We start from the raw sequence: 22313 nt of genomic DNA on the forward strand, positions 1-22313 counted from the left end.
ATATAGAATATCTCGAAACGATACAGATTCAATTAACACATTATTTTTTGATAAATATAATTAAAAAGATTTCAAAAAAAAAAAAAAATCGTGGGACGGCCCTCGAGCTGTCCCCATCTTCGTTCGAGCATCATACTCAAGAGATGGAAAATAAGCGAGCAGAAAGTGATACATCAGAGACTCTTCTACGTTTTTTTTAGATTCCTGTCGAGAAATGATAGCTGTTTAATGTGACCTTGACTTTTAATGATGTTTTGTTATCTATATCTTATCGGCTTAATTTTGTCCAAGATTCTTTTGGAATTTTCCAATTGAGAAGATGGATTTTCCTCCTTGTTAATGTCACTAGGTTTTATATCAATCCTGACAAGTAGAGGAGCAAATCCTGACAAGTAGAGGAGCAAATGTCAGCATCATTAGCTGATGTCTGACTAGAGAAAAAGGAACCCAGCTATGATCATCGTTCCACTTTTTATTTTTAATTTTTTGTTTCGACTTTGACTTCTTGATTGGGACAGGGTAACGGGAAAGGCATCTGTTCAAGATTAGCTATCGAAGCTGTTGATATCATATAAAAGTATCATGACCTACTACCATGCGAACGAACGAACCTAAATATCTTCAAGGCCTGTTTGGATGCTGATGTCCAATTTCCTCCATTTGGATGCAACTGAGAAGCGAGAACATGTAACTGTCAAATCATAATGATCCCTCTCAAGCCATATGTATAACTAATGTGGCATCAAATAATCATGATAATGTGGCACAACCATATTCGTCCTACTCAGCCAAAGTAGTACAGTGTACACCTGACACTTTCTTGACATGATTAAACTAAATTAACTTCCACCAACTAGACGGTTGAGCCAAGTATACCAACCTCTAGAGTTGGATTCCTTGGCTCGACCAAACAATCGTTCAACTCTGTGCCAAGTTGAGCAGGGCCCTCTTATCTTAGACAACAATCAGAAATGCACCTCCCTCACTAGTCTTGGAGTCACAATTGGCACCCTCGCCCGGGTGGTTATGGCACATGCTGCCACAATTATGAGCCGATCCTAGATCATTCAGCATGATCCCAAATGGCTACAATTGGATTTCATGCACTTACAATAGAATCTTTTATCATTACAGCATGACTCCAAGTTATTAGAATACAATTATATCTCTCAGTTATAAATAAACCCAAAGACCCACCATCAAAGGTAACTACTAAATTTTCAATTAAATGACACTTCAACTCTCTGATTCTTCCTTCGTTCCAATACAAACACTCTTCTAGCTTAAGTATTGGAGGATTTGACCAGCGCAAAGCACCAACAAATCGTGACCCCTTTATTATCTTACAGATCGACGGAAGTAGCCCACATATTATTCCTTAACTTCTGTGAAGTTATCCTGGAACAAAAGACCATGGCTTCTGATAGGCCCATAATCTCAAGTTCATGCGATCTGCATGCCATTGTATTTCAATTCATCATGATAACTTTTCCCATTAAAGATACCTTTCTAACCTTTGTTTATGATGTGTTTGACTCCATCTTAGCGAAAAATGATGAGCATGCTTACAAACAGCTTCAAGTCATTATGTGATTATTTTCAGAGCTGCTAGTGAGCAGGAATTCTCTCATGATGGAAACAGCTGCTACAATGTAAATGTTTCCCTTATCCCCTTGTGATCCATGATTGCTAGATTTATTTGTTACAGGAACTTATTGCAGCTGGTTTAAGGTCTTCATCCAGAATTTCTACTCACTGTTTTTAGAGGATACTACAACCAGCTGAGTAATTGTTGTCATCTATAGAATTGTGCAACCTCAAAGCAGTCTCAAAGCAGCTTCGACATATTGTTCTTCTCCAAGCAGAGTTTTGCTGTTTTTCAAGATCCCAAAGTTTTCAATCTGAATTCTCCTCTGAAGCATTCTGCTCTTCAGCATTGGTCTCTTGCTGTCACTCGTTTAGCTCTTCTAACTCTCAAGTTTGACCACAAACAACATTTATTTTTCTCTAAGGCACCTCCTGTTGCCTGGTTCTTGTAATTATACTCTGTATCTTACTCACTTTCTGTAACAAAATTTCGGATGGCATCCTTCCTCGCTTACCATGAAAAAAGGAAAAAAAAAGTCGATCAACATTATAGAGCCAAAAAAAAAAAGGGTCTTGAAGGTTAATCTGGGATTACAATAAATTTATAGTTTGACCATGGCAATAATTAATTATATACTATACACATACAAAAGCTAAATAATGTTTCATACCGAGATAAAGAATATTGCATGTTTCCAGGATATATAAAATTTCATAACGTCAAAATATAGTGATTGCAAATAGATATGTTAAGAGATGACCCCCAGGCTAGATTTCTTTATGTTTGAGCCTCGTTAAAAGTTTTGGATATGCTTGGAGCAGACCTTATGATTATAAAGTAATTGTGATTGAAAGTTAGAAATAGAACTCCCATACAACCCTTATTTCAAGAGTAAAAAAATATTTGATGTCTGCAAGTGATCATATCAATTGGTTACACTAAACCAACAACAACAAGAGAGCACAGTCAGGAAACAGCTTCACTAGAGGTTCTCAACTTATACGAGGCAGAAGTGTGCAGAAATTATATTATGCAGCAGGGCAGAAACTGTTGAACATCAGGTTTACGATACCCATAACATATGGAGATCTGGGTCTGATAGGCCCAAACCCAACTGGAATGGGTAAGATCCACGAAACCTGTCCTACCTTAGATAACATCATCCAACATTTCAAGTTGGCTTATTACAAGCCTCGACCCCATACCGAACTCATATAGTGAAATACTAAGAACAGCTCAAATACCTTAAGTAACTGGCGACTGGCCAACAAGCAAAGTCATGAACCATAAATAGGGCCTCCAAGTGGTCACTCTATCCAATCTGTGGCACATCGGTTCCTAAGCCAAGATAGCTCCACACACCACCGGCGGCTGTTTAAATGTCTCATACAGCTTGGAATTGCTTTACAATGATCGATAAAATTTAGGAGAAGATTAGTGTAAGTTTTGATAGTCTGAACCAAGGAGAGTCATAATAATCAAAACTCTGACACGAAGCACAATCAGGGATTGGTACAAGGGAGAAAAGTTTAGATAAGAAAAGTTAATATGATAGAAGTTTCAAGATGAAATATGTAAGAGAATGTGGAGATCAGTATTGACTACACTTTGGTCTGCTAGTTGGCACCTCTCCGCTCGGCTCATGTGCCCAGGCTGGGGTGAGGATCCAGATTTAAACCCAGGAAGTGATATTCCTGCGAATTTCCCCAGCCCAAACAGGAAAAAATGAACTAGGAAATTAGTATTGGTTGCACCACTGTTCCAATTTTAAAAACATATCGGTTACCAATGGTTTTCGTCTTGATATAGGTGAAGCTCAGGCCAGCCGCAACCTGTAAACTATGATTCTAGAAAAGTGTCTCAAGAATGTCCATTAGCATTTCCTAACCAATTACCATTTTCTTAAAACAACATAACAAGATCAACATTGATAAATACCTTATCCCATTAGGATCAGAATAGCTGTAGAGCACATCTCCTAATCTTGGTCCACCAAATGTCAATTAATTTAAACACTTCTAATCTATTAATCAGATAATTTTGCTGACGTCTAAAGGATAATACAGTACATTTTAGAGGCACTAGATCAATTAGTAAGTAGTCCTTAAATATTCCACCCAGATCACAGAGCATTTTAGATCAAGGGATTAATCAGATCATTTTGTTGATATTCAAAAGAAAGACAATACATTTTAAAGGCACTAGATGCATTGGTAAGTGTTATTTAAATATTTTATCTAGATCAACTAGATGCCTTTTGTTGATATCAAGGGCATGTTTGGTGTCAGTTTACACCAAACTGCCCAGTTTCCAAGTCAGATCTCCCTTTAACTATCTTACAGCAACTGGTAAAAATTTGTCTTCAAATTTCTCGAGCAATGCTATAAATATTTAGTCAATGGTGATCTGTGAACATATCATTGTTGTTGAGTTTATAGATCTAAGAAAAATTGCACCTAAATGTGATGCTGTACTAAAATCAGAGATCGAAAATTTCATGAATGATGTCAAGGAATCAAAGCTGACTCTCATGCAACAGCCTGCAATGGCCAGTATACAGGGGCAAAAAAAGGCTCGATCCTATGATGCAAAGACGCTAGGAGCTAAGTAATGATGAACATGCCTTGAACAGGCATTGAATGATAAAGAGTTGAGACTCAAGTGTTCTGTGACCATTGACACCTTGATAGCTGAAAAAAAGGAAAAAGAAGAAGAAGAAGAAGAAGATGGCAATCCAGCTGGCTAGCATTGTATGGTTATTTGAATGTTAATACAAAATAACCTTGTCAGCCAGATAAGTGGCAAAGATGAGAGTGTTGATATGTATGGTTAATTTACAAAGAATGGGATACAAGATATGTAAGCAATATGTAACAAGAGGCTAAACAGTTGCACCGACAGGCAAGTGAACCGATGAAGATAATGATGGCACATGTTCAAAAACATGGAGAGACATCAGACAGATGCTAATTGTGCCGAAGGACCGGAGAAAGGAGAAGACTCACATGAATGGAAGTTCTAAGAAAGAACTTCATCCAGCTTGCAGAAACATCACACGTGAACCTTTAGAAACAATGGCAAAAATAAGCCATAAAACCAATATCAAATAGATTTGACAAAGTTTGATGGTTATGCTTATGATAACATAGATCCAGTAAATGTTAGTTGGGATGAGGCTAGATGATTATACTAGTAACAGTTGAAATAGTAAAAAGTGAGTACTTTGAATCCACTATGAATAATTGACCTTGGAAAATACAGACAGCTATATCTTCTCATGAACCCATATCAAAAACAAGAGACAATTCAAAACCAATAATTCTGTGAAGTAACACAAGCATGGAAATTTAGCATGTTACTAACAGAAAAAGAAAGCGACAACATTAAATCGCTTCGTTGTCCAACAACTATAGATGATTAACTGCCCAAAGACTAAAGAGGATCTCAACTTTCAACACAAATAACAAGCAAAATTTAAAGCTCAATAACTGGCAATCACACACTAAGCGATGTAAACTACATGATCTTATTGTAAAAAAATTGATAATTCACAATGTTCTCACATTTAAAATCTAGTATAAATTTCTGAAAAATAGTCAATGATCATATATTGACAGGTGAAACGTCAAAAATCCAACTTCACTCAAGGAAAACAAAAATGTTAGTTGACAGGAAGAAATTCAGTATTCATCACAGCACATTGTAATTTCTATCGCTTGACATGGGGTTCCAACACTGGGTTTAGAGCATATACAACAGAACTATCAAGTTCAGGCTCTAAAAAATTTCCATACCTCAAACAAATGTTGTTAGACAACACTACTGTTACTTCCCAATAAACCATATCAGGGATGCCTTGATAGTGACATCCATGTCCACATTGACTACTAAAGCAATAATATTGCAGGCTCCCTACAAAGATCCTAGTTATGAACCTGTTAAACCACAAAATAGTTCAATGAAATCAAAACAAAAATTCACTCAATCCATCAGAACACAATATATATTTAATGAAACTAGATGAGAAGCACAAATTAACCATAACTCAGAAGTAACAAGAAAGTGCAATGAAGTAACATAAGTTATTGTACATGAAGCAAATAGTGTATGGAGATAATAACCTAAATGGTGTTTAATAAAAACAAAAGGTTGTCTAGTGAATCGAAGATGATGACAACTTTAGGCATTCACTTTGGCACCGTTTCAGGCAGATATCATTCCAATTGGGCACTTGGTGTTGGTTAACGCAAACTGTCCGTGCACAAGCATCGGCACAAGCATCAAGCTCAGAAACACCACAAACAGTAACACATGTGTCAGGAATCGGGTCTTTTGAGAATGCACCAACCTTCTTCAACATTCTTTTTGAAGTACAAACCCTTTCACAGACAAAAATTTCATCTAAATTCTTCTCACGCCCTCGAATACTCTTAAGACGCTGCTCCTCAGCACGCCTCCTTTTCACCCTAATGGCTTGGCCTGTTAGAATTGCTGGAATGGCAAAACCCAGCAAGGGCCACCAAAGGTCCACCATTACTATCACACTGCTTTAGTTGCCCCCCTTCACCCTTCTCACTAGACAATATAAGAGCATTAAAAAAAAAACGAAACATCAGTGAAATGCTATTTTGCCATTTCTCTACCAAGTATAAGGCAATAAAAAGAAGCCAGTTTTGAAAGAGTCAAAAAGCATCAAATTTATAATAAATAATGATAAAAGACCCTAAATATGGCATATCCTTGAGATAAAACCAGCAATCTGGAGAATCTAGGAAACTGCACGAACAGTAACTATCACCTGAATAAAGTTGCTAAAAAAAAAGGATCAAAATTAAAATGTTTCACCAAGAAATTGCAAATATCCTAAGAAAAAGAAAAAAAAATGCAAATTAACATATTTTAAACATCTGGAGCAAAGTCCATCAAACAATGAACTGAATGCGCACCTTTAGCAGGATGTCATCTTTCAAATGACAACAGAAAATGGCATGATGCAATGGAAATCACTGCTTTCATTCCTAACATTGGTTCTCAGATAAATGATGTTCAAATTCAATGCAGCTACCTAAAACTTACATACCGATGGATTGCGGTTTTTGGAGTATAATTTGGCAACGAAAATCTACTTTATTTTGTGTTTGCAGAATGGCTCAGTTCTAACCTTTTCTGTGGAAACTGTCCATTTTGAAACGTAATTACACAATTTTATCTCTGCTTCAATAATCAGTACAAGAGCATTTTCATATGTGCCCTGACCTGTATTACTTGTCCATTTATTAGTGCAGGGCATAATGATCAGGTAAAGAATAAGTTGGACCATTTTAACAAATGAAAAACGAAGAAGAAAAATATGACCTATTTGGGAAAATGGATAAATATTGGATATTTTTGCAATAGCCCCTACTAAAACATTCGAAATTATCAAGCAAGAGTTTTTGATTCCGAGATTACAAATCACATCTATGGTTTATGTCTTATTATTAGATAGCAAATTCTTCGTTAAAAAAAGTTTTTGGAAAGAAAATTTCCGGAAATACAGTATTCCCCAGTTGTTCATTTGTAGCTAAGATCAAGATCCTACTCCGGAGGTAAATAAAAGAGCTTTTTTGAAAGGAAAACGTCGGACTCTAATTTTCTCCACAACCTGCTAGCCCATTCCACAGTCTCTCATTGGTTGTCAGCAGGCTGGGTTGAGCCGGGTCGGTCCTACTAGGCCATATAGACTTGATAGAGGATAATTACCTTGAGTTCAGCCACCTAGACACAAAAATGAACCAGATAAATGCATTTCTCAGTCAAATAAGGTCTTGGAATTTAATTCATGAGAAAAACTTCAGGAAAACAGAGGGAAGTAGTTGCTAGATAGGATTGTGTATTTACCATCATTTTCTCTCAGAATATTGTTTTACAACTGACCCATTGGAAGATTTTTGTTGAACCATTGTTTCTTTTTCTGGTTTCCAGAATGCAAACAATAATAGGTTTTGTTTAGGGGCATAAGCAAGTAAGGTAGGGCCAGATCAAATTAGCACTTGATTTGGAATTGATTCATGCCCAAATTTGAGGCCCACTGGTTGGATAGGGTCCCCTAAACAGGAAAGAATGTGGTGTGGATGGGTATGGATCTTGTGGTATTGGATGAGAGCTGGTTAGGTCCAATTGAACCAACATACCTCAGAAAAATCAAGTCTAGACCTTTAAACTTTGAAAACAATGAACATCACTAATCAAACTCAACTAGCTAGATGACTAGGTTGACTGCATGACTATGCCACCATGATATTTCTCATTGTGCTGTTAGGTAAGCATGCACCCAAGACTCACTTGAGAGAAATCATTAGAATCACCCTCAATCACCATTCACAAATCGCTGCTAGTCGAGCTTCTAAAACTTAATTCTCTAATAAATAAGATTTTTAAGGCTTAGGGTCAAGCTGAATTGACTTGGACTAAGCTCAAGTCCCGAGAAAGTCCAATTTGAAAGAGATCAAGCTCTCAAAGTAAGTGCTAAGCTTACCGCAAAGATGTAGTTAAATTAATTGTCCTTGAGGGCAACTCAGAAGGTTGTGAATGGGGGAAAGGAAGAGGGTTCAACTCTCCTGAACTTATGGAGGAGGAGGAGGAAGGTTGCAATGCCTTTTTATAGCAAAGGCTATCTGATGTCAATCTCTTAAAATTTAAAGTCTCTAGGACTTCGCACACCCAGGTCTTGTTGCTGTTGTATCTAGCAAGATTTCCACCCATCTTCCGATCTCAGGCTGAAGCTTAATTTTTCCCTCTCCTTCTGCAGTATGGTCTTCTTTTTGAATTTATGTTTAATCTTAATAATAGTCCACGACAGTTCTTAAACCAGAAAATTGGTCTTCCAACTCCAGTCGGTGTTTTGGATGTTAATCACCTCGTTAGCCTTTTAGTGCTCCATATAAGAGGCCCATCATTTGCAGCAACCTGAAAGAGCTTGCTTTCACATACAGAGTCCTCTGCAAGGCAGACTGCTTGTGACCAAGTTGATCTCTGTTGGTTCATAACCAACTCAATTTGACAGGTGCTCCAACTACTTCTAAGCAGCATCATGGTCCAAACCAGAGACTGCTCCATGGCTAACCCAGAGACAAGAAAGGACCATACTATAAGGGCACCTAAAGTATACCTCATGTGTTGTGATGCAAATCAAGGTGATGGCATGGTGTCTGAAGCATGAAATATTAAGCATGTTATAGACCACGAAATTCATCCTTCAGCCAGCAGCTTGAATGAGCACAAGAAGCAAGCAGCGCCCAACTAATTCAAGTATCAGACGACTTCAGGCCTTCAATTAGTGCCTTGCAAACCAAGCACCTACCACAGAGCTGTGTAGAGTTCTGCGATAACTATGGAAACTATGTTTCAAGAAGACATTAGCCTAAAACTTCAAATAGCTAAAAATTACCGGGTAGCAATGTAGCATAAAAGGCCTTTGCACTCATGGTCCAATCTAAAAAATAAACAAAAAGAAATAAGAAGTGATATTTGTAATACTATAAATCATAGTAAAGAGGTGCATCATGTAGCTAGTTTACCTTCACATAGGAGTAAATCAAAAACAATTTTCATGGCAGAAGGATGCATTCTTAAAGCTTTAGAGTCTTTTCTTTCTTTGCCTAAACAACATGATTTTCTTTTTGAATAAAGGAACAAATTACTAAGAGCTTAGCCTGGATTTCCTTATTAAAAGAACATACTTAGGGCTTCAAATGAATTAAGACGTCATCATACATAATTTAAGGCTTGGCTAACTAAGAGACCTGTTCAATCTTCTTCAGTCCGAAATCCACTGGGATCAATCCACACTGAAATGCTTGACTACTGAACAAGATGAGCTTGAATAATTGTCAACTTCCAAAATAAGCAAAGGCTTGGACAGGGCTCCGGAATAACTTCATCAGTCAAGCCTCTCTTGTTGAGCTTGACTTAAGCTCAAGCTGACATAGAGCACCCCCTTGACATAGCTGAGTCAAACCAAAAAAGAAGCAACCTAATGCTTGGCTTTAGCTTAGCTTGTTTGTGGACCTAAAATACTAGCTTAACCACTAACTTAAACATGGAGTCCACAATGTCTTCCATGTGTATCTGAAACCATGGTGATTTTTTTTTTGCATCACTATCTAGAAATTTTAATAGCTTACAATCCTCAGATAAATGTTAATTAACTCAAACACTCACCTACTGAAGTGAACTCCTTTGCAGTTCCAGATATTTTAGCTAAGTTAATATGTCACATCTCCCATGCAATAGATTTGGAATGTGTCTACCATATACTGCTTCATAGTTCATAACATACAATATAAAAAATGCTTCATTACCAACTATTCCAGTTTTCAACTGGACCCAACAAGATATAAAAACCGGGATATAAAAAATTAACAAAATTTACATTATTTGCTGATGCTAAGTAATGGCTTGATTACACGATCATCACCCATGACTATCTCATCCAAATGGCATCGATTACGGAGTACAATGCTAATGCAAGAAATCTCCACGGAAGTATGACAGAAAGTTCTATAACCGGCTGGCAACCTCACCAACAACAGGTGCTGAATTCTCAGCTAAGGCAACCTTAGGCAAGAGACAAGCTTGTGATAGAATGTTCATTTGTTTTTGAAGAAATATCGAGCTAGTAACCTCCTCACTCCAAAAGGCTTAAAAAGAATCTAACAAAGAGGGATGATGATAAGATCTCAAATGGGAAACTTATTCAACTGAAACAAAATGCAAAAATCAAATAAAAACTAGAATGAAATCCCATTTTGGCAAGTCAATTTATTCGATGATATAACAAAGATACAGACTGATGCAATATTGGATCCAGCTAGTTCGCCACCTGAGCCAAAACCGAGATCACAAACCTTGAACACCAATGGAGCGTGGGCAGATGACCACTTGTCGAGAAAAGAATATGATGCCAATTTGAATACTAAAAGCATCAGCGAGGGCCGAACTGTAACCAAAACAAAACAATAAAATAAAAAAAAAAAACCCCTAAACCTCTAGAGGCACACTAAACACATTGATAAATTTAGTTTATTTCGTCAAGCGGAAGCAGAAGTTTGTTGTGGGGAAAAAAATTCAAACCTTAAAATAATAAAAAAAATAAAGAAAATACATTGATGAAAAAGATAGAGACGACTCAAGATTCTGTAACCTACCAGCAACCTAAGAAAATTTTATTAGATATCGAAAAATAAAGGGTTTAGGGAAGAGATGGTACCGCCGCTGGAAGAAAAGACGGTGGGCCGCTCGCGTACAGGTTGTCCGGCAGAATGACCTCCTCAGCCTCGATCTTCGCATTTAAATGCCCCCACTGCATCACTCCATGCTGCGAAACTCTGCCTGCCCTCCAGGTTCCAACCCTAGGGTTGCAAGGCAACCGCGGCTATTTCATTAAGCACGACGATCCCGATCAAACGAGCCCTAAGCCCTGAGCCCCGAGCTCCTAACAATAGTTTTTTTGGTAAAAGCTCCTAACAATAGTTGGGTGCGTGCTGAGCCACACATAGTAAAGTAGGCTCGTACCTGAGTGTCGATCCTGATTCAGCTCAGCCCAAGTCTAAGTTTTTTTGTTTTTTTGGTAAAGCCCAAGTCTAAGTTTGAAAGCCGTGCAACCTAACCAAGTTTGTGTCAGAGCACTCCAACTAAATATTTCAAAAGACGGCAATTAAAGCTTCTTTCAAATTACCGCAACGAAGATTTGCTGTATTAATTGATATTATATTGTATCAAATATATCGTATTGATATCAAATCGATGTCTAATCTTGCATCATACCGACACTAAATACATCTCACCATCTTAGATATATAGATCGCTATTGTAACGAAATGATATCAATATGAAAGTGATGATCGAGATAGATGAATCTTGGTCGCAACCATCTCTACTTGGCAACCAGTAGTTCTCCTGCTTTGCATACCCCTCTTCTCTCTCTTAAAAGAGAAGAAGAATAAAGAAGAAACTTCATCTAGAAGCATTAGTGCTTGGGTAATTATAATACAGGTGGAGGATTGAGTTTGAAATCCAAGTTGCATTAGGCTTCATGACTTTGGAAACGGGTCAGGACCATGTTTTGGTGCGTGGTTCGTTTTCGCGGCAGCCAGATTAATTTTTTGTAGGTTCTTGATCCATCAATGGTCCACCCGGTCCATGTTGCAGACAAGTTGAGATTAAAGAGCTACTTGTGTTGGTCCAAGCAATCAGGACAGTCACATTCTTGGTAATCTATCCTTGTACTTTGTTGACAGCATTGTGTAAATCCCAAGGTGCTCCAAGATTTGAGTTATTGTGAGTGCAACATTTACGAAATATGATATGATGGCTTGGTAAGCTGAAACTAGCTGTATCTAATACCCTAGAATTGCATAGCTCATTTGGTTTAATATCAAGTATGATTTCCCAAGTCATGTCAGAATAAAATGTATATGTATTTTCTTTTTTGTTGAAAAACTAGATGATAAGGAAGTCCAGCTGAAATCAAGATGAGGGCAGGATTCTAACACCGGCCAATATCCAGCAGTATCCGTCATCCAATAAATTTACCAGCCACGCCAGTTTGCACCATCACTAAAAGTTTATGCGATGACTACCAATATGTTATACGAAATGCCGGGCAGGAATTGTTGGTTCCAACACAAAAGCTCCACCAATGACAGGTTGCATAGTTTATTTGAGCCTTGAGGCCAAAGACAAATTTTGAGGAGAATGGTTAACGACAGGGCAAGCATATTTGGCTTGTTTTAGAACACAACTATAACTGGCAACTGTAAGAGGATTTCAACAAAACAATCTGAATAAATTTTTGCCCTTTACGGATGTTTAACTCAACATTGATTTCAATAAAAGCAAAGAGGCTCTGATGTCCAGGAAAGATGGATCAGATCACTATGTCAAAAGCAATCCACCTTTATAAGTAGCAAGCAGAAAATACCATTCTTAGCTCATCAAAGCATTTCTCGGTAATCAGAAATCTTGATCATTTGAATTTCCAAAGAACACTGGCATATCAGCGAGGCTTGTTTCACAGGTTACAAATCCAATTATATAATTCAGGAGCGGAAGCTTTCTTCTGAAATTCACTCTCCAGCAAAGAGGACCTGAATGATTTTTCTCCCGTCGACCAAGATCTGAAGAAAACTACACTAAAGAGCCAATGAATGGGAGAAAGGCGAAAAAATGGTCAAAATGAAAGAAGTTTTGAGATGAGGAAAAAAAAAAAAAATCCTAAAAATCAATATGAGTTACAGGGACATCTACTTAAAAGACAGAACAAGACATACACCAATTGTTTTCAACTTAAGACTGATCGAATAACTACAATTTCTAAAGTGCATCGAAGACTATACCAAGATCTATGTTTCAGCTTTGCAGCCCAGCACTTCAACTGCTAGCCAAGTAAACTATAAGAAGGCACCATCCAACTTTGACAATAAAAGGGGAAGAAGAAAGAAGAAAGAACACAAGTTGAGTCCATTTTAAAGCATTTAGGATCAGAAAGAGCATAAAGATTGTTAGAAAGAATATATGATACCAATTGATTACTGATGGACTTCAAATAATGGACACAACAAAAACAATCAATAGTGAGTCTGATGTCAAAAAGACACATGAAATTGGTTCTACATCATTTCTTTCCTGGCACTTTAGTTTTGCCTAGGGTTTCTTCTAACCAGTAAGAGTCGGTCAGGATGGAATGCAGAAATTGCTACAGAATGATCAAGCGGACAATTTGTCCCAAAAAGCGGAATGACTTTGCTGCTTCTCTTAGGCATCTGTTCTTTTCATCCCGGGTCCAATGCTGCATCAATGAAATATACAATCCAAAATATTTAGTTACTTTATGAACAAACTTTGAAGCTAAATTTGAATTCATGCCAATGCAAGTAATAACACTAAATGGTGTAACTGATTTTTACCTGTCCCAGCTCGTTCAGATTCTCCCTCACATCTTTCAATGATTCTTGTACATTCCCATCCCATTTGTAGAATTCAAGTTCCTTTCCTTCCAAAAGCTTCTCACAAACCTAAAAACCAGGAATTCAAAGATCTGAAGTTCAGATAAGTAGGAGAATCCCCTATCACTTTTTATAAATATTTTCCAAGAAATCCAACCTTACGTTATACAAAACATATCAATATTTCAGAATTTAGTACATGACAGTAATTATCTCATCCACCTGTTCAAAAATCAAAATCATATGTGGTTGGAGTTCCCATAAAATCAAGGTTTGCAGACTAGGTTTCAACTACTAGGCCAAACAAGTTATAATTTCAATAGTTTAGTGGTTTTCACTGGTATGGCTCCATTTTCAGCCAAAACCACAACTAAAACCATCAAGACTTGTCCAAACTTTTTTGAAGCCAAGTTTATGAATTCTCATTTGCTAAGCATTCCTACTTAGGGCCGCCACTTATAAAAATTAATTCAAAGGATTAAAAATGTTAAAAATTACAAATGCAAGAAAAAGAAAAAGTCGAGAAAGTATTATAGACATCATTTAGAATGTATTGTATTGTTTAGATCTTTAATCATATCACTTTGGTGATTTCATACCGAAAAATCAAAGAACTGTAGATAAAAATGAAAAAAAAAAGTTTTACAATCATGTTTGACATCATTTAAGAAAATATTTATCATTTTTTTGATTAAGATCTAAAATATGCATGTCAAAGAGATGCAACTCTGGAAGAGCCAGACCTATGCCAAATAATTTATTTTCACATCAAAGCTAAGTTTCTAGATCTTTTAAAAACTCTTAAAATCTAGGTTTGATCTTCAGAAAATGCCCCATGGAATTCAAAGAAAAGAAGAGTTTTTTTTTTCCAAAAAAAAAAAAAAATTGTCCATATACGACACAAGCAGTTCCAGAAGTCAGTTTTGGCTAAAATCCCAGAAGCAACCTTGGTTTTGATTTGAATGTCGAAGTTCTAGTGAAAGCTTGAAACCATGTAATGAACATTGCATCAATCAAACCATGCAGGATTATATTACTTTTAAAAATGGATTGCTAGGATACCTTTTTACCTATTTCTTGGCCACCTGAGATATGTGCAAAATATATGTTGTACAAATGGCATAAGAAGGATGGTGCACTTCTCTCGGCCAGTTCTTTAAGATAAGTAGAATAAGTAATTCCAGGAGCACTTGGTTCTGGAATCACAAGATCTTGTTGTCTGAACCACTCTAAATCTTTTGAAAGACTTGCCGATCGCTCCAAACCAGTTCTTCTGAAGTAAACATCTGTAGAAACATTGTAAAGAAATTATACACCAGTTCTTCTTATGCTCATTGCCTTCATGCTTGATAAGAGCATACTGTTCATTTAGCATATTTCTGTTTCTGTCTTCTTTAGCACCTTTGCAAATGCTTCATAAAAGTGCATGGAATATTTCAAATAAACAATTTTAATTTTCCCACTTTATCTTCTGCATACATGTTCAAATCTGGTTTAACATACAAGCTAATACATGTAGTGATGTTCACACAATTTTTCAACTATATCGAATGCATAACCTTTAAACCAATCATCTCTTCAGTTTTTGCAGCAAAAAATAATGTGCTATTACAATTCCACTTCCATCTGTCCAACGTCTAAACTACAATAAATATATCAATTAGAAACCATACCCCCGCTGATAGTTATGATGCACAAAGATTTTACTCATGAAGTTTCAATGAGGGGATTCCTTGAGATGAACCACTTTCAAACCCCTTAAGAGTTCTTCCCAACTAAGTGTGTACGCAATCAGCTTCTTAAAGGCAAAAAAAATCTGCATCTAGATGTGAATGCCCTTAAAGTAGCCATTTTTTGAATGATTACAAAGTCTACATGTTTAACATCAGTCTTTCTACCCCTGTGATGTAATCAGATGCCAAAAAAGATTTAAGCCAGTAGGCTGTTCAGCAGTCCGTGGGAAACCTGTGTTCATGTCCACAATTAAAGAAATTTCAGTAGTCTCCCCAGAACTTATGAGATGTTACTTAAATGCACGTTTAACAAGTCAGTTGAACACTATGGCTTCTGAGATTTTCGCTAAAAACACTTAATGCAGTGCAGATTCTAAAAAACTAGCATAACATGTAACTTAATATAATATTGACACTACAACTGAGCAAACAGGTATCCATGTTACTGGTATTTTATAATCAGAGGTGCAAATGGATTGCTATAAGTGTGCCGCCTGTCATCTAACCCTATATTCCATTAAGAAAATTGACTTGAAATGCAAAAAAAAATCCTTTCGGATAAATTTTTTTTCCTTACTTGTTAAGTTTTTCCATAGCTTGTTCCTTCCATTTCATTCCTTCTCTTACTTCCTGATCTAGACCTTTATATACCTACCTTTAGCTGAGACTACAAATATACACCAGTCTAGCTTATGGTTTATCCTAGGGACTACTGAAAAGAATCATTTATGAGAGAAAAAAAACAAAAACCAAAACCAAGAAATCCTATCTGATGCGGGACAATCCTAAAAAGAAAATTAATCCTAATAATCAAGCTCTCTTCTGTTCATCAACAACAAATCACGTCCGGCTAGGGGCTCATTATTCCCAGGACAGACAGTATAGTTGCCTATACTCTGCTCAGGAGGCGTGATTGATTGATACGAGACTAAAGCGAGATCAATCTAAATGATACAGACGAATGCCATTCGAGAGATCAGTAAACAATTAGCAATAGAAAATTTCATAAACAGATAGCAGAAATTAAACATGCTCACGAGTAAATGCAAAAAAAGAAATAAGAATGGAACGAGAGAAAATAAAACATTAAACCCGTGAGAAAATCCAAGAAGATGATAAGAATCCGGATCGTGGTAGTTAAGAAACTACTCTGATTAGGGCTCTTAATCTTTTAACCAAACAGATCCATCGATAAAGAACTAGGTCTTTACCAACATCGGATTAAAAAAAAAAATCAAAGATCAACTGTTAAGGAACGAAGGTCCTTGACAGCATATGATCTGTAGAATAAGAAATCACTCCTCTCAGCACGACAGATGAAAATTCTGGAGGAGACAGATCTTCTCTTGACGGAATAGGCTTGCGTGGGTAGATGGTGGAGTCGATCAAAGTCGTAGGAACACTGAATCTTAAATAGAAGGAATATGATAGAAAGTGGGCCTCACACCCTCCCCTTGTGGGGCGATTTTGGGTCTCACACCCTCTCCCTCTCGGAGCGATTGACACAAGTATTTGTGGAGTTTGTAAAATCATTCATTGTTTTTCTTTCATGAAAGATACAAGGATTTATATAGGACTCTAAGGGTCCTATTTGTTTAGGAATCTCTTATTTTTACAAGGAAAAAAATCAACCCTCTACAAAAAAGTAAAGCATTATAATCTACCATAGGAAAGAAATCAGCCTTCAACAAAATAAGTAAGTAGCCAAGAACTCTTAAGGAATTCTAAAGAAGAAATGGAATTCCATGTGGGTGCTTGATGCTTGACACAACTTGGCATGAGCACGGCACATGCTGGCATGCATATTTCTTCTCTTGGCATGTGGAGAGTGGTGGCTCCAAAGGTGACATGGACAAATCCAAGTATAGCCTTAAATTATGTTGCCGATTTTTGATGGCTCTGGTGTCCGCACCAATTCTCCCGGGGTGGGAAAAACTCGACCCTGTCGAGTGTGGGTCGATTCCGCTCTGGTGACGCTCAAGTAGATCGGGATCAATGCGTTGCAGCTCTTCTCGAGTGATCCAGGTATCTTCAGACTCCGGTCGACCTCGCCATCTGACCAGATACCGTTGATAGCCTCGACTCCGGGTGGAAAGGATCTGCTCATCCAAAATTTTCTCAATCTGATCGTGTTTTGCTGACATTTTGGCTGGTGGACACTCAGGGATAGGTTCGTTCTCAAAGGTTGGTTCAGGCTCAAATGGCTCACTAGGTATCCGAGTTGGTTTTTTTTATAGGCGACAAGAGCTGTAATGTTAAAAGTAGAGCTAATTCCAAAATCAGAAGGTAGGTCTACAACATACGCATTTGATCCGATTTTCTTTATGATCTTAAATGGACCTGCTCCTCGGGCATGTAACTTCTTCACGGTTTCGAGGGAAAACCGTTCAGGCCTCAATCGAACCATCACATAGTCTCCCTCTGCAAACTCTTGAACACGTCGATGAGAATCTGCATTCTGTTTATAAACTTTATTACTCATACTAATTTTTTTACTGATCTCTTTATGCAGACTCTTGACATGCTGTGCAAATGACTCTGTAGATTCGAAAATCCTAGCATGCATGGGTAGTGGGATGAGGTCTATTGATTTTCTAAGTTGATATCCATGAACTACTTCAAAAGGACTCAAACTCTCCCTCACAAATCCTTTTTTTATCAGCTCTCCAACTTGTCTTTGTAGCTCGGTATGCTCATTAGGGTTCAACCTATAGTGGGGCAAGTTGGGTAGGGTAGACCCAGGAACTAAATTAATGGCATGTTGAATGTTTCTCATAGACGGTAAGTAATCTGAAAGATCCTCAGGAAAGACATCATGAAACTCAGTAAGAAGGCTAGCTACTTCCTTAGGATAATCCACCTTAGAATCCTCACGAACTTCTCTAGCAACAAGCATCCAAACTGGTGATCCTTCACTCATGATCGTCTCTAATTCTTTAGCACCTATCAGATTGAGGCTTTTCTTCTTAAGATTTTCTTTTGGTCCATCGCCTATCTTTCTATTAGTAGCCTTAGGTGGGGAAGGATTAATCGTGATCTTTTTACCTTGATGAGTAAAGCTGCAGGAGTTGGTACGGCCATAAATCGTAACATCATTGTCGAATAACCAAGGCCGACCTAATATGATACTTTCGACTTCCATGGGTAAGACATCGCACCACACATGATCCTGATAGGAATGAAGCTGGATGGGCACACGGCATCTAAATTTGATGGGAATAGAGGAGGAATCAATCCAAGACACACGGTATGGACTGGGATGATCTACAGGAGTTAATCCTAATCGCTTAACCGTGTCGGTGGAAATGGCGTTGATACAGCTATCACTATCAATGATTACCTTACAAATTTTATCGCCAAATTTTATGAAGGTATGAAAAATAGAGGTCCTACGCCAGTCTTCACTTTTCTTAGTTTGGGCTAGGACATACCTAACGACTCCAAGCCTAAGGTCTGACTCAGGTGTGGCATAACCTAGGATGTCCTCAGTACTCTCAAATTGCTCGGCTAAATCTGGATCAGCTTCATAAACTTCCTCCTCAATATTTTCTAAAGTTTCTCCTTCTAATTCTTCTACGCATAATGATCGGTTGGGGCATTGTGCAGCAAAGTGACCGTAACCATGGCACTTGAAGCAATGAGATCGAGAACTACTTCCTTTTGATAACTCTCCTATAGCTTCTTTTCCTTTATCTTCTTTTCTCTCAATAGGATTTGTAAGTGGAGGTCCGTTACTAGGAGTTTGATTAATATTAGGTCTCGATCCAGAAGGGATTACTCGGTTGGGTTCAGGACGATGGGGAGTCGAATATCTAGAAAATCTTTCAAAATCTAAGACAAGTTGATAAGCTTGTTCCAACGTGGTTACCTCTCGCAGAAAGAGCTCACGCTGAATATCCTCTCGTAATCCAGCTCTAAATCTAGATAAGGTAACAACTCTATCTTCGGCTACTCCACATCTCATGAGGTATTCATCAAATCTCGTGATATACTCGGTGACTGATCTATTCCCTTGAGTAAGTCTCTGCCATTGATCTAAAAGTCTTTGTTGGTAAGAGGTGGGGAGGTACTTCTCTCTGAGTTTTTCTTTCATCTCATCCCAAGTTTCTATCGGATCTTGTCTTCTCTGATTGAGAAGACGTTCAACACTTTCCCAATAAAGTCGGGCTTGCCTCACCAATTTCATCCTAGCAAACCTAACTCTCCTTGCTTCAGACATTTCGTACCATCCAAAATAGTGGTCCATACCTGATTCCCAATCTAGGTACTCTCTCGGATCTAGACAACCATCAAAACTTGGGGCTTCGACTTTCACATTCTTAAGAATATGCTCATCTTGATCGAACTGGTTATGGTGCGGACGTGCCCTTATAGGTCGATCAAGTTCTAGATTCCTATCTCTTTGTCCTATAGGTAGTCGGGGAGACTCAGGTTCAGGTTGTTTCTGCCTAGCTTCTTCTAATACCACTATTCTCTCATCCATGGCTTTCATAAAATTTTTCATGTCATCAAACTTTTCAGTCAGAGCATTAATGATGGCTGCTATATTGGGATCCATATTGGTGTTGGGTGGGAAAGTAGGATGTTGGTACCAGGTACCTGATCTAGTGGTCATGCAACTCTAAGATGCAGAAATAAAGTGCAATAAAAAATTAAAATGCTTGAAAGTAAAGTACGAAATTTAGAGTGCAAAAATTTAACTTGCGAAAATTTAAATTGCTGAATTTAAACTAAAGCCCTAATCAACCTGCTCTGATACCAAATTGATGCGGGACAATCCTAAAAAGAAAATTAATCCTAATAATCAAGCTCTCTTCTGTTCATCAACAACAAATCACGTCCGGCCAGGGGCTCATTGTTCCCAGGACAGACAGTATAGTTGCCTATACTCTGCTCAGGAGGCGTGATTGATTGATACGAGACTAAAGCGAGATCAATCTAAATGATACAGACGAATGCCATTCGAGAGATCAGTAAACAATTAGCAATAGAAAATTTCATAAACAGATAGCAGAAATTAAACATGCTCACGAGTAAATGCAAAAAAAGAAATAAGAATGGAACGAGAGAAAATAAAACATTAAACCCGTGAGAAAATCCAAGAAGATGATAAGAATCCGGATCGTGGTAGTTAAGAAACTACTCTGATTAGGGCTCTTAATCTTTTAACCAAACAGATCCATCGATAAAGAACTAGGTCTTTACCAACATCGGATTAAAAAAAAAAATCAAAGATCAACTGTTAAGGAACGAAGGTCCTTGACAGCATATGATCTGTAGAATAAGAAATCACTCCTCTCAGCACGACAGATGAAAATTCTGGAGGAGACAGATCTTCTCTTGACGGAATAGGCTTGCGTGGGTAGATGGTGGAGTCGATCAAAGTCGTAGGAACACTGAATCTTAAGTAGAAGGAATATGATAGAAAGTGGGCCTCACACCCTCCCCTTGTGGGGCGATTTTGGGTCTCACACTCTCTCCCTCTCGGAGCGATTGACACAAGTATTTGTGGAGTTTGTAAAATCATTCATTGTTTTTCTTTCATGAAAGATACAAGGATTTATATAGGACTCTAAGGGTTCTATTTGTTTAGGAATCTCTTATTTTTACAAGAAAAAAAATCAACCCTCCACAAAAAAGTAAAGCATTATAATCTACCATAGGAAAGAAATCAGCCTTCAACAAAATAAGTAAGTAGCCAAGAACTCTTAAGGAATTCTAAAGAAAAAATGGAATTCCATGTGGGTGCTTGATGCTTGACACAACTTGGCATGAGCACGGCACATGCTGGCTTGCATATTTCTTCTCTTGGCATGTGGAGAGTGGTGGCTCCAAAGGTGACGTGGACAAATCCAAGTATAGCCTTAAATTATGTTGCCGATTTTTGATGGCTCTGGTGTCCGCACCACTATCCAAATTATCTAGCAATTATTTACTCTAATAGAATCTCATCCAGCCTATCCAAACTTTCTTCTCTCATGCAGCTCTTTTGGAGGTGAATAGAAATCTCTAAGACGAAGAAAACAAAGTCATCTTCAAATGGAAAAATTGCAAAGGAATACATTTTTGATTCGTACACGTAGAATTGAACAAAATTAAGATGTAATATGCGTGGAAAAATTGTGGATGCACCTAAAATTGTTTGCTAAGATATAGCGGAGAAACATGGTTGACGCACAGACATACTGTGACATAAATGTACATGGAATTGTTAAATTTTATAGAAATTACTACTCCCCAATTCTTAAAAAGCACAAATGACGACATAAAACAGGAAGAGAGAGAAATCAAAAAGAAGTGCAGGAAAGGAGGAAGGCGGAAGGAGAAGGGAAGCTCACAGGCGACATCGGTTGACTCGTCCACGATGCGCTCAACGGTGTCGAAGACGAGCTTGCTGTCGACCAAGTACTTGAGGAATCCCTCCATGCTCGGCTGCCAGGTGTCCCTGCCGCCACCCGGCTCGAGCTCTCCCTCCCCCTCCGCCTTCTCGTCGCCACCGGTGGGGGTGCTCCGGAGCCTCATGGCGACGAACCTCATCTCCTCGACGATGCCCTCGCTCTCCCCCGGGTGGAGCTTGCGGTACCTCACCCTCTTCTTCGTCACGGGAGGGGCGGATGGAGAGGGAGGAGCAGAAGGGGGGGAAAACGAGGGAGAGGAGGAGGACGAGCAGGAACAGGAGAAGGAGAAGCGGGGGTTCTTTGGGTTGAAGGAAAGATTTGGGGATGGTGGGGGAGTGGTGCAGGGAAAGCGGGGGTTTTCCAACAGCCTCAAAGAAGATGGTGCTGCTGCGCCAAAGGACAACATTGATTCCTTTCTCCTTCGCTTCGCCGGAGATGGCGAGGGTTCGATCTTTCTCTTGTTATTGAAAAAAATGCATTAAAGTATTACCATATATATATATATATATATATATATATATATATATATATATATAAGAAAAATAAAGATTTATTATTGAGGTCATGCCCTAAAGGTCTGTTGGAGCTGATGCGACTAAGATGCTGT

At 38.1% G+C, this 22313-nt stretch overlaps 2 protein-coding genes across 2 annotated transcripts; both read right to left on the bottom strand.

Annotated features, from left to right (window-relative positions):
* Positions 1–5594: 5594 nt before the first annotated feature.
* LOC105041386 (uncharacterized protein At5g64816) lies at positions 5595–6122 on the bottom strand. The gene has a single exon (XM_019848999.3). The coding sequence runs from the start codon at positions 6120–6122 to the stop codon at positions 5742–5744; it is 381 nt and encodes a 126-aa protein (XP_019704558.1). The 3' UTR covers positions 5595–5741.
* Positions 5595–22175, bottom strand: LOC105041385 (probable inactive heme oxygenase 2, chloroplastic). Its single transcript, XM_010918348.3, has 5 exons — positions 21647–22175; positions 14638–14861; positions 13537–13644; positions 10839–13418; positions 5595–6163 (listed from the first exon to the last, which is right to left on the bottom strand). Exons 1-4 carry the CDS (start codon positions 22110–22112, stop codon positions 13326–13328), a joined length of 891 nt encoding a protein of 296 aa, XP_010916650.1. The 5' UTR covers positions 22113–22175; the 3' UTR covers positions 5595–6163; positions 10839–13325.
* Between the last annotated feature and the right edge of the window lie 138 nt (positions 22176–22313).

The sequence above is a fragment of the Elaeis guineensis genome, chromosome 3 (assembly GCF_000442705.2).
Source record: "Elaeis guineensis isolate ETL-2024a chromosome 3, EG11, whole genome shotgun sequence".
Taxonomy (NCBI): domain Eukaryota; kingdom Viridiplantae; phylum Streptophyta; class Magnoliopsida; order Arecales; family Arecaceae; genus Elaeis; species Elaeis guineensis.

Coding starts and splice junctions, on each gene's coding strand:
- LOC105041386 (XM_019848999.3), bottom strand. CDS start 6,122: ATGGTGGACCTTTGGTGGCCCTTGCTGGGTTTTGCCATTCCAGCAATT.
- LOC105041385 (XM_010918348.3), bottom strand. CDS start 22,112: ATGTTGTCCTTTGGCGCAGCAGCACCATCTTCTTTGAGGCTGTTGGAA. Junction 13,645..14,637: donor GCCAAGAAATAGGTAAAAAG/GTATCCTAGCAA, acceptor CCTGGTTTTTAG/GTTTGTGAGAAGCTTTTGGA. Junction 13,419..13,536: donor ATCTGAACGAGCTGGGACAG/GTAAAAATCAGT, acceptor TCATTGATGCAG/CATTGGACCCGGGATGAAAA.